The sequence below is a fragment of the Abrus precatorius genome, unplaced genomic scaffold (genome assembly GCF_003935025.1).
Source record: "Abrus precatorius isolate BTA unplaced genomic scaffold, Abrus_2018 Scaffold3, whole genome shotgun sequence".
NCBI lineage: Eukaryota > Viridiplantae > Streptophyta > Magnoliopsida > Fabales > Fabaceae > Abrus > Abrus precatorius.
The window spans coordinates 13,615,881-13,629,122 of record NW_020874373.1 but is presented as its reverse complement, the minus strand read 5'-3'; the positions used below and the strand labels follow the sequence as shown (position 1 = coordinate 13,629,122).

Below are 13,242 nucleotides of genomic sequence, written 5' to 3'. Positions count from 1 at the left end.
ATATGAAGAATGTAATAAATATGATAGGTATTTGGAGGTTACCATCCAATGTGTGTGAATTTGAAATAACACTTTTAACATTTTGATGCCGATATGATACTAAATACGTTTGTCTCTGCAGTTATATGCACATGAATCATTTCCAAAAATCATTCTCATGTTGACATATTTTTAGTTCAACAATGGTTAAAACTAGTAGAAGGATATAATATTTTTCATCTTGTATTGTTGCAATCAACAATGTGTGACGATATTTACCACACAAAAATGTATGATCTACCTGAATGACTGATTTGCAAAAGTTGAAAGCTTTCATACATTGATTGAAGCACCAAAGCAATCGTTCAAAAATTTTAGATTAGTTTTTCACTTGATGATCTATAACATACTCTTTTGTTTCAATCTTATAAACAAAGTTAACAACAAGTGATTGCATGTACTTTAACTATCTTGACAATGAAACATACAATTCATTTGAAAGACACTTACAATCATCTTTGGTTTTGCCTTCTAAGCTTTTTTGTATAAAATTTTATATTCAAATTGAGCAGTCATCCTTTCTTGAATTAAGTTTTTTATGGTCTTGTTATATTGTAGGATTGAAACATGTATATTTATCATTCTACCTCGTTATTTTTCACTTAGTTGAATTTTTAAGCAATGACACTTTTACTCTTCATGGGTAATCATTATTATGATTCAAACACTTCACATGCAACTTTGTTGATTTTGATTCAACTACTAAATAACTCTGATGTATTTCCATAACATGTTGTTTGAATGCATTTTTAAGTTCCTCTTTATAAACAAATAATAATTTAACATATAATGAATCTCTTTAAACTTAAGAAATTGACTCATTTAAATCTCTTTCTTCTATTTCTTGATGTGAATATTTCCAATTAATATACTAGTAATGTGGATTTACATTCTAAAAAAGAATTTCACCCTCACTTGCATTAAAATACTATCAATATCTATTTCATAATTACTAATTTAAAAAAAATACTAATTATTAACAATATCTTTAATATTTTGTTGTGATAAATTTAAGTTTGAATTAAAATTACCATCTAAATCGGTATAGATTTGTCTAATGAAATTTTTTCTTCATCACCATCTTTATTGTTTATATTGATCTCCTCATTTTTATATTCATATTGATCTCTACTTTTTTTCAAACTACAGAAACGTAGTAAATATGTGCTCTCAAAACAAAAAATTAAAATTAAAATTCTTGCAATAAATGTATTTGTACGTTCAGTAAATTTTATATTTAACATTTCCAAATTATTAGATAGTGTGACATTAATAAATTTAAGTCTCTTCATTATCATATATATTCAATAGATTGTGTACTATCTACCACTTGAATCAATTAAAAAACATAAAATTAAAAGATATAACAGCCACTACATATTAAATGAGAGGAATAAATGATAAAAATTGTATATAATAACTTTTCTAACATTTACAACATCGTATATAATATAAGATTGTATATAACAACTTTTCTAACATTTACAACATTGTATAAAATATGAGATAGTATATAAATTTTTATTAAAAATTACAATATTTAATGATTTTCATGCATTTAAATGCATTGAATTTTGTAATTACTAACAAAAATTTTACACGTATAATTTTTTATCTTATGTAATACTGTACAATTAAAAAGAATTGAATAAATAATATATCAATTTTATTATTTAATATTATGAATATTTTTTAAATAAAATATAAATTTATGATGCATAAGTACGCTTTATTAATTTTAATGAATAGAATAAGTATTTTTTTCATAAATAAGATTGAAGAAAATACAATTTTTTAATGTTGAATTTATGGTTTGCTAGTGACAATTATTGTTCTTGGGCTCGATGTCACCTTTTACCGAAGGAGATGCTGCTTGACGTACTTTAACTATTAACTATTATTACTTTCTTTGTTAATTCTTATCTTTATCGTAACACTCTTTATACCATTCAAACATTCTTCTAATACAGTCATCTCGTTACTGCATTAATTCAGTTATATTTTTTTATATAATATCCTAACCCTTCAATATATAGAATTAATATGATATATTTTATTTTAAATAAAAAATTAAAAAATTTAAAGGAATAAACAGTGAGATTAAAACAAATGATAGTGTGGAAGGCTTCATCTGAAGTTCTTCGTTCGATCGAAAAAGTTGTTAAGCATGGACATGAGTTGCAGAAAAAATTGCTGTAATTCTAATTTTATAGAATTTTAATTTCATTGAAAATTTAAACTGTTGCATCCAAACAAAGGGTAACAGTACAAATTTATCATCTTAACAATGCAGATTCCAAGAGCAAATTGGAAAGAAGCAAGAAACAGGTGTTAGTCCTAAAATAAAATAATCCAAACCAAGATGAGTCACCTTTCCTGCATTCGTTTTTCTTAATTGAACAGTGATTGAAATAATGAGCAAAAGATTCCCCTGCAACATTTCTTTCGGTGCTGACACTTCTTATGAAACGGTGATGTCTCTATATATATCATGCCTGGCTTTCACAACCGCTGGCCTAAACGGCGATGTCTATATGTATTAATATATATACAGCATGCGGTCCCAGCCATTGTTGCCGAAACTGTTTGGCCCGTGCATGGCAGATGCACTCTGTCCAAACCAGACTAATGCTCCAAAATGAGGCTTGATTTTTATTCAGAGGTGGTACAAATGGTCCAAGATCCCGCTGCTTATAAAAGGCACAGTGACTCCATAACTTTCAAGCCACACCGAACATTGCACAGCATCCGTTATTTTACTGCAATTGGGATCAACAAGGGTCGCTCTACAGTTATAGGTCCAGGTATATAAGCTTTCAGATCTTAGGAAAATGATGCTTTTATATCTGAATTACTTCTTTTAGTTTTGATTTCATCTTATTGTTAAAATTTGGTGCAACTGCATGCAGTTACAAATGGACAAAACTTTGAAGCTACTCGTTTTATTCGTTGCATGGACTTGTTCATTCCCTGCACTGAGATGTGCAGAAAGAGCCGATCCTCCAGCAACCAATGAGGACCCCATTAAATTCACTACTGGAAGTGCCACTCCAGCAAGCTACAATCAGTTCATTGATGCGCTTCGAGAGAGACTAACAGGTGGGCTGATATATGGCATACCTGTGCTTCGAGATCCTTCAACAGTGGAAGAACCAAATCGATATGTTACAGTCGAACTCTCATACTCGGACACGGTATCTATCCAATTAGGTATCGATTTGACTAATGCATATGTTGTAGCATACCGGGCAGGAAGTGAGTCCTTTTTCTTCCGCGATGCCCCAGCATCTGCATCTACCTACCTTTTCACTGGCACGCAGCAGTACTCCCTTCCTTTTGATGGTAATTATGATGATCTAGAGAAGTGGGCACACCAGAGTAGACAGCGAATAAGCCTAGGTTTAGAGGCCTTGAGACAAGGGATAAAGTTTCTAAGAAGTGGGGCCAGTGACGATGAAGAAATAGCTCGTACCCTGATCGTGATAATCCAAATGGTTGCAGAAGCAGCTCGATTTAGGTACATATCTAAGCTGGTTGTTATAAGCCTCACAAATCGTGCAGCGTTTCAACCTGATCCTAGCATGTTAAGTTTGGAGAACACATGGGAACCTTTGTCAAGAGGTGTTCAACAATCAGTGCAAGATACCTTTCCACAAAATGTCACGTTGATAAATGTTCGTCAAGAACGTGTTGTTGTAACTTCCTTGTCACACCCATCAGTTTCAGCTCTAGCATTGATGCTTTTTGTCTGCAATCCGCCAAATGCAAACCAATCACCTCTCTTAATAAGATCAGTTGTGGAACAATCAAAGATTTGCAGCTCTCATTATGAACCAACCGTGCGCATTGGTGGTCGAGATGGGTTGTGCGTGGATGTCTCTGACAATGCCTATAACAATGGCAATCCTATCATACTGTGGAAATGCAAAGACCAGCTTGAAGTGAACCAGCTGTGGACCTTGAAAAGTGACAAGACGATAAGGTCCAAGGGGAAGTGTTTAACTACCTATGGTTATGCTCCAGGGAATTATGTCATGATATATGATTGTAGCTCGGCAGTAGCAGAGGCCACTTATTGGGATATATGGGACAATGGAACCATTATCAATCCAAAGTCAGGCTTGGTCTTGAGTGCTGAATCTAGTAGCATGGGAGGGACACTCACCGTGCAAAAGAACGATTATCGAATGCGACAGGGCTGGCGTACAGGCAATGACACAAGCCCTTTTGTAACTTCAATCGCTGGGTTTTTGAATCTCTGCATGGAAGCTCACGGAAATAGCATGTGGCTGGATGTCTGTGACATCACCAAGGAGGAGCAGCAATGGGCAGTTTACCCAGATGGTTCTATACGACCAGTGCAAAATACAAACAACTGTTTAACTTCTGAAGAACACAAACAAGGAGCTACCATTGTCATGATGGGTTGTAGCAATGCATGGGCTAGCCAAAGATGGGTGTTTAAAAGTGATGGTACCATTTATAATTTATATGACGACATGGTGATGGATGTGAAAAGCTCTGATCCCAGTCTTAAACAGATAATACTTTGGCCATACACCGGTAACGCTAACCAAATGTGGGCTACTTTGTTTTAATGGCTTCATGCCTGAGGAGGCAAATGCTATCTGCCTCTGTAATGTTTAAATAAGTGACGGAATCTATCGATTCCAGAAACAGTCACGAGCTTCATGCTGCTTTGCAGTGTTTCTAATATGCTTAACTAGTAAATTTATGCTTTAACAAGAGCCTAGGTCATCCATCAAGTGATCAATAAAAAGAATCCAGTTTGCTTCAAATCAAAATATATTTTAGAACCTGACTGGTTAAATCAAAACAATTGGGAAGCTAAAATCATAATTAGAGCACGGGAACAAAGCTAGATATAGCGGCGATTCAGTTCCAAAGCTAGATCTTCATTTCCTCTAATTAATAAATTATGTAGCAATTGGGTATATAATTTAACAAACTGAATACGACATGAACATACCTAGTTCAACTGGGGAAGGGAGGGTTTTATTCTGGCCAATTTCAAAGGAAATGCAGAGTTTGCACTACAATTGAATTAACTAATATGTTCATTTGACAGATGCTTGTCTAGAGATGATTTGTATGTCACATTTAGTTTGATCCGATGATTTTGGCAAGAGGTATAACACCCACCTAATAATGGAACAAAATCAGCTTATTTGATGATTAATTTCTGTTAGAAAATATAAATGAATTATAACTTATTGTCTTTCCCCATGTCCCGCACTGCATCCCGCCTCCACTTTGCCGCTCTTTCAATTTTTAATTTTTTTTCACGAAATTTTCTTGTTATTTAAATCACTTCACATAATTATTTTTTGAATTTTACATGAATCACTTGTAGAAGTGAAATATGTAGCAGCTTTAAATAATTTTTTTTTCTGGTTTCTCATTTTCTCTAAGATACTCTAACATGGTATGTAGAGATTACTAACCCAGTGGAGATTCTAGTGCTCGCAGTGAAGCTTGATGAAAACAACTACCTATGAAGCGTATCTTAATTGCGTGGGAACAAAAGATCAATTTCTCCTTTTTAGGCTTCAATCTACATTGTCTAGTGCAATCCTCACTCGATGCATTGGTTGTCGTCATTCTTATCAGCTATGGGAGCGAATTCACGCTCATTTTTATGTGCACACGAGAGCTGGTATGCGTCCATTGCGAATTAAACATCATAACACAAAAGCTTAAGTCTCGCACGATTTCATAATATTGTTGATGCGCTCTTCTCATTTGGAGATCCATGTGCTCACAAGATCATGTTGTTATTATCATTGATCTCGTATTTATGAATCAACCGCTACTCCAGTTAGTTGCAAACTTGAGCATATGTCAATCGATAAAATTGAAGCTTTGTTAATTACACATGAAGTTTGGATTGCTCAATACATGGATTTCATTGCTGGAGCATAAATCAATCTCACACATACTTTGTCTTCTACTCCTACTTCAGATTCCAATACTCAATATAATTTACACAATGCTCTAATGGTGGAAGGTTTGGTTCTAGAGATGGAAAATTCTTTCGAGGAAGTGCGTAGTAGATGCTCTTCGGTGCAGTGTGAACTTTGTTATAAACATGGTCATGATGCGTCAATTTGTTATCACAGATTCAATCATCAATAGATTCCTAATTTTAGACTTCGAGTACAACAGTTGCAATGGTCTTCACAACCGGTGTTGAGCACCACCTCCTACTTATGTGCATATTGCCCTAACTATAATCCTTCAAATCCAACTATGGTTGTTATGGCAACATTAATCCCTCTCCTAGTTGGTATCGTGATTTTAGAACGACGCATCATGTTACATAACTTACATCTGATGTACACATTATACAACAATTAACTTCTTGTGAGGGCCCATCTCAGATTTTTGTTGAGAATGGTCAAGGCCTGAAAATCAATACTACCTGGTCCATCTGAAATATGTGAATTTGTATAAATCCCGAGATCAGTTCCATCAGCATCAATTATGGCTTTTGATTTATAATGGGCGTTGTTTGTATAAATATGTGAATTTGTATAAATCCCGTAAATGCACCGTTTATTTTGCATCTTAGCTTAAACGAAAGTGTAAAATTTTGTTTGACTGGACCGTGCAGTTCTCGCGCAAAAACGGGACTGAATCCCAATCCCATAAACCTGTGTTCTGATGTTGCCACAAAAAGGTAGCATTAGCATTCTGGTCACTGCAACAGAGGCAAGGATGTTGTTCAAAGCCTTGTGTTTGTAGGATCTTCCTACAAATATTCACTAGTTGCCGGAAGTCCAAATCTATTTGATATGACATCAATAATATAAAGAAATGCATAAGTTGCATGTGATCTTCTAAATGGTAAAAGGTTCACACTTCAAATATTAAAGGTGTATTCACTATTTTGTAGCCTCATCTTAGGTTAATAAATCCCTAGTTTGGATACGGATCCTCTCATGTTCTAGCGGGAACATGACCCTCCAGTCGCCATTCGCTTAAGCAAATTCCTATCAGCTTAAGCGAATTTAAGTGAATTTTTACTTGAGCGGTGATTTATAGCTTAAGCGACATAATTATGGGATTCAGGCTTCAAAGCGAGTCCAAGCGAGGTTGGTGAAACCTTGCTTAAGCGACAGTTCATGGCTTAAGCAAATGTAAAATCGCTCCGCTCAGCCCAAGTGAATATATTTAATCCTAAGCGAATTTTGGACAGAGAATCATGACTTTCAGGCTAGGTTATCGCTTAAGCCATTTTAAAATCGCTTAAGCGAAATGTTATTGGCTTGAAGCAGAAGCAAGCAAATTTATTTAGAATGAAGCGAATTTGGAACAAAGAGTACTGATGCACAGGCCTCTAATTCGCTTAAGTTAATATGTATCCGCTTGAGCGAATTGTGAATGGCTTGAGCCTATTTTTGGGATGGTTAAGCGAATTGTGAATGACTTAAGGAAAAATAAGGGCTTAAGCGAATTATGTGAAAAAAGGGTAAATTATGTAGAAACTGACAGCATGTTATCAAAGAGTAAAATTTTACAAAATTTGTTATCAATGTCAATTCCAGTCATCCAAAAACAGTTAAATATGGCAGCAAAAGATAGATAATAAACCATTCAATTGCATTCCAATAAAGGTACACAATTGTTCACAATGATGCATAACCAAAAACAATTCATTAATACATAGACAAGTCAATAACAAAAGAAGCCATTCCATTCTATTCCATTCCAATCCAATCAAATATCATCCAAAAATATATCATTGGTATCGTGAAGTTGTTCCTACAAAATAAGAAGAGATATTAGGAACCAACATTAATGATTAGACAATGTAAAGGTAAGCTGAAAATTATTACTCTCAACAAATCTGTGAAACTTAATTGATTAAGTAATGTGTGAGGAGGATCATAACATGGAGGTGCCGAACAATGTACTTCAACTGGATCACAAACAATTGGTTGACATTCCTTTAAGATATGAACACCTATATTGTTATATTATATGGTTATAATATGGAAGTTAATTGAATTGTATTTACTGGTATTCAAAATCATTATATAAATGAATCTGAGATGCTGATTGAGCTAAAAATGGTGTTCTACTCTTCTTTCTCCTTGCTTGTAGCTCAACCCAACTTTTGAAATGTTTACTCCCTTTCCTCTTAGTGCTTGGTCATCGCTTGAATCCCTTAGGTTGTGTACTATCATTATTGGCCATAATTTCTGCACCATCTTTGTCTTTATCCATAAGACTGTTTGTTTGCAACCGAAGCTTTGTAATTTTTCCAATTAAGTGTTTAATATTGTCATCAACTAGCTGATAATATTCTTCTAAACTAGAAACATTAGAGGCCAACCTAATCATTTTACATGCTAGGTTACGGTATCGGCGTGTGGCACTAAGTTTAGAATCTCCTTCTACCTCTATTCCTTTGACATTGTGAAAAATCCCACTACGATCCTGTATTGTCCATCTCTTAAGTATGTATTTATCAGGGACAACCTTCACATCATTGGCTTCAAACACTTTCAATGCATGACAGCAAAGTATGTCAAATGTATCAAACTTCTTACAAGAGCAATATATAGTGCTTAAAGAAGGTTCAAACGTAACTATCCATGATCTTTGTTGATGGACTTTAGTAATCACGTATTCAATTAGAGGAGGAGTTTCAATCCTTTGGGATATGCTACAAGCTAAGAATTGAGCAAATTGTTGTTGGAATAAGTTAAATATTATATTTGTGTAAACATTTGCCATTTGTATTAAGATTGGTGACACCTCATACTGCAACATAGGTAGCTTATGGCGGGAGTCGTACTCATGCTTCAGCTCATTGTAACGCTTTTCGTCAACAACTCGTTCAAAATGACCAAAGAATTATTTGATGTCAACACCACGTTTCATACGTGCCTTGAAATCAGAGTTTAAACTTTCACTTAACTGAGTACTTTGCATTCCAAGGGTGAACACATCCTTGAGATAACATGATGTCCATTTCTCCTTTATGGAATAAAGTGAAGTAATCCAAGAATTTTGTTCAACATTGTATTCTGTTATGAACTTTTTCCAAGCCTCCTCAAACTCAATTGAAGAATCAAAGTCATACATGCATTTTTTCATATCTCTTAAAAAATGACTTTCTCCTTTCATCAAATTACCAAGGTGTTTTATGCTATTTACCATATGCAAAAAGCATGATGTGTGTGAGGCATTACTTGAACAATTGCCTTTGCCATTGCTTGATCTTGGTCTGTAATAATGGTTTGAGGTTGTTTTTGATTGTGTGCTTCTAAAAAGGTCTCAAACAACCACTTAAATGATTCTGTTGTTTCATCATACAACAAGGCTGCCCTGAAGATAACAACACCTCGATAATGATTAAAACCTGAAAATAAGGCTAGAGGCCTATTAGCACGATTGGTGCAATATGTAGTGTTTAGTGATACGACTTCACCAAAACACCCATAATTAATCGTCATCTTTGTATCTGCCCAAAAAACATTTATGATTTGTTCCTCAGCATCCATTTGGTATGCATGAAAAAATGATGGGTTCTTGATTAACTATCGTTGAAAGTATTCCCTTAAGCAACCGACTTCTCTGTATAATATTCCCCCTTGTCTTTTAGCCTTCAAATAATTTTTTACGTCCAATGGAGTACAGCCAACATTAGCTCAATGTCCTGCAAGTGTGCTCATTAGCTGAAATGATGATTTCTGTTATAATCCTGAGGACTCGGCCAAATCATTTTGATGAGCTTGGACTTTAGTTATCTTACGATGCGAAGCAAGCATGTGTATTGTTTTTAGAAGTTGTAATGGATAATTATGCTCTTCAACAAACTCATGTACAACATATTTGTTGTTGCTTCCCAAAAATAATGTTATTCTTACAAGACAATCAGTTCTAGTTTCTGCCTTATGCTTTGTAACTGTTGCATTTCTTTTATCCTCCTTTCGACGTCCCTCTTTACAACAAACGTACCGACAAGATGAAATTACACCATCAACCTTTCTCCTGTTATAACATTGTTTCCTCACACCAAATCCTGCTATCCTTCTATATTCACACCAATATTTCCATGCTTCTTCAAAAGTGTCAAACTGTAACCCAAAATGCGGCTTCCATGCAATGCATTCCATTTCCTTTTTAACCCAAAAAATACATAGGAAGAACATAAGTTGTGATTCCTTAAAAAGAAGATGATAAATGAAAATACAATGTGAAATAAATGTTTACCTCAAAAAGAAGATGGCAGGAACCTTAAAACAACTCTAGGGAAATGATGCAGAGTGTTTCAAAGATGGCAGGAACTTCCTTAGAACAACTCTAAGGAAATGGTAGATTCAGATGGGTCCATTCCATTCTTTATGATATCTCCAGACAAGAGAAATGATGCAGAGTGTTTCAAAGAAGGCTAGAAAAACTTTATTACTTCCTCTCTACGTCATCCCATTGATCTTTGGTGCCACTTTAAGAAGTCATTCGCTTAAGCGAACAAAAATCGCTTAAGCTAATTTTCACTTAAGATATTCGCTTAAGCGAAAAATATGAACTTTGTAATTTGCTTAAGTGACTATTCGCTTAAGTGAATAAGATTGGCTTAAGTGAATTCCGCGACTGTTAGACTCTTTAAAGTTCAAAATACCAAGTCTTCTGTTTGGTCATTCTCATTCTCATTGCACTCGTCCTTTCTTTTAAAATTTCTCCTTCCTTCTCCCACCCTAAAACCCTAAACCCAGCATCCTTTATTCCACCTTCCAACTTAGGTACTTTCTTTTTAACCAAACTATTGAATGTCTGTTGTTTTTCAAATGAAAGTTTCTAATAGTGAAAATAGTTTACTTTCATATTGATTCTTATTTGTGATACATGCAAAATACTTTGCACTAGGTCCATGCTGGTTATCTTCACTTTAATATTTTGATTTCTTCTTCCTAATTTTATCTTTGGGTCCATGCTGGTTATCTGTGCTGTTAAAATCGTTTAAGCTGCATAAATTCGCTTAAGCGATTTGGTTGGCATACATGCAACTGAAAAATGTCATAGCCACTTAAGCAGATTTATATAGCTTATGCGAATTACAATATATTGAGTGATTTATGCCACTGAAGTGAAATAACCAAAAAATTTGTATATTTAGGATATCCACTGAACTGTTTTTATTTTACAATAAATTATTTTATTTCTTATTTTTATTTCAGCATGGGACCTAAGAAGTCAATTCCTCAAAGGAAAAGGCAAAGACCTGAGGTTGGGCAAAGTTCACAGCAAAATGAAGAAGTTATGGATGACCAAGAACCACTACAAACACAACCACATACACCAATCTTATCATGGGATAAATTTAGGTTCAGAACTAGAGCAAAGGCTCAAAGATACATTCAATTGGAGTAGAGAGAATTACTACCTAAGAGGAAAGTGGTATTAGACCAAGGAGAGTATGATGAATTTATGCAGGAAATTGTCAGAAGGAAATGAGAATACTTGGTAAATCTGCCCAACCAAATAGATGAAGTCATTGTAAAAGAATTTTATGCAAATGCATGGTCGTTGATACCAGGCAAGTTAGAGAGGATGTCCTGGGTTCGAAGGCAAACAATTGCTTATGATAGGGAAGCTATTTCTGCACTTTTAGGCAACCCTATGACCTTACAAGAAGGAGAGCTTTGCCAATACCAACAACATCGAAAGAGATTTTTAGGTTTTGTAGACTAGGAGGTGGCTAACATCTTATGCATACCCGGGAAATCCTTTGAGACAAATGCTACTGGAAAGGCAATGAGGTTCAAGAGACAAAGTTTAAACACTCTGCCTCAAATTTGGACTTCGTTTCTCTTTGCAAACATAGCCCCTACCACACACACCTCAGATGTTCGAATGCCTCAAGCATATCTGATTTATAGCTTTATGGAAAAGTTAACTGTGGACATAGCAACAATCATATCAGATGAAATTCACCAATTTGTTATGTCCAACACCTCCACTACTGCATCAGTGACGAAGCCTTTAGGTTTCCCTGCTCTGATCACTGCTCTATGTGCTTCACAAGGTATTAGCATTCCCGACTGCTCCAACCAAACAATTAAATTGAGGAAACCTATAAATTCTCACTTCATCAGAAATTATTGCACGAATCCATTAGAGCATCCTATTCCAACTTATTCTCAGTTGACCTCATCTGCAGCACCTGCACCGACACCACCACCAACTGCACCATCCATGCCTCACATGTCACATACAGATTCTGCTGTCATATGCCATTTGACTCATATAGAACAACAAAATGCAACAAACAATCGAGCGTATACACAGCTGAATGAGGCCTTTTACAAGTAAATTTTATTTAAAGAATTTCTTGTACATGCTATTTGGAAATGTTTAATTTGTTTAACATAACCCTCATTTTGTCAATTCATAGGTTTACATTACACCAACATCATGGAGAGACTTCTACTTTCCCGTGGCCTATTCCTGAAGCTTTTGCAACTATTGTATCCTGGCCTGGAGACAGCCCAACTTTCTCACTTGACCACCAAAATGCAGAGGATGATATGGTCTAGCCAAAGGAGGGAGCTAACGAAGATATTCAGGGAAATGAACCACCAGTTGAGGACGAAGCACAAGAACAACTTGGAGAGGATGAGGATAATGTTGCAAACAATGACGAACAACATAATCAAGACTTCAATGAGCAGGACTATGAGGCAGACATGACAAATCCATAGTCCTAAAATCATTTATGGATGTATTTATTTTGAAATATTTCCTATTTTGTCATGGATTTTATTTGGTGTATATTTTCATTTTGAACAATTACATTTTATTAATGAAATAAACTTAAGTATTTATCCATGTTATGTTGAGAGGATCAATTGATATTTTGAAGTCTAGTGAACGATTATATTTTCACAATTTTGGATGATATTTGATTGGATTGGAATGGAATGGAATGGAATGGCTTCTTTTCTTATTGATTTGTCTATGTATTAATGAATTGTTTTTGGTTATGCATCATTGTGAACGATTGTGTACCTTTATTGGAATGGAATGGAATGGTCTATTATACATCTTTTGCTACCATTTTTAACTATTTTTGGATGACTAGAATTGATATTGATAACAAATTTTACAAAATTTTACCCTTTGATAACATGCTATCAGTTTCTGCATAATTTACCCTTTTTCTGCATAATT

At 34.7% G+C, this 13,242-nt stretch overlaps 2 protein-coding genes and 1 pseudogene across 2 annotated transcripts in view; 1 reads left to right on the top strand and 2 right to left on the bottom strand.

Annotated features, from left to right (window-relative positions):
- The first annotated feature begins 2,954 nt into the window (after nucleotides 1-2,954).
- LOC113863244 (agglutinin-1-like) lies at nucleotides 2,955-4,737 on the top strand. Its single transcript, XM_027496754.1, has one exon. It carries the CDS (start codon nucleotides 2,955-2,957, stop codon nucleotides 4,635-4,637), a length of 1,683 nt encoding a protein of 560 aa, XP_027352555.1. The 3' UTR covers nucleotides 4,638-4,737.
- Nucleotides 4,738-8,214: 3,477 nt separating this feature from the next.
- Nucleotides 8,215-10,187, bottom strand: LOC113862215 (annotated as a pseudogene).
- LOC113863181 (abrin-a-like) overlaps nucleotides 10,181-13,242 on the bottom strand; it is a 30,023-nt gene continuing 26,961 nt past the window's right edge. The window contains 1 exon segment of the mRNA XM_027496653.1: nucleotides 10,181-10,190. The gene's annotated coding sequence lies outside the window, so the exon portion shown is untranslated.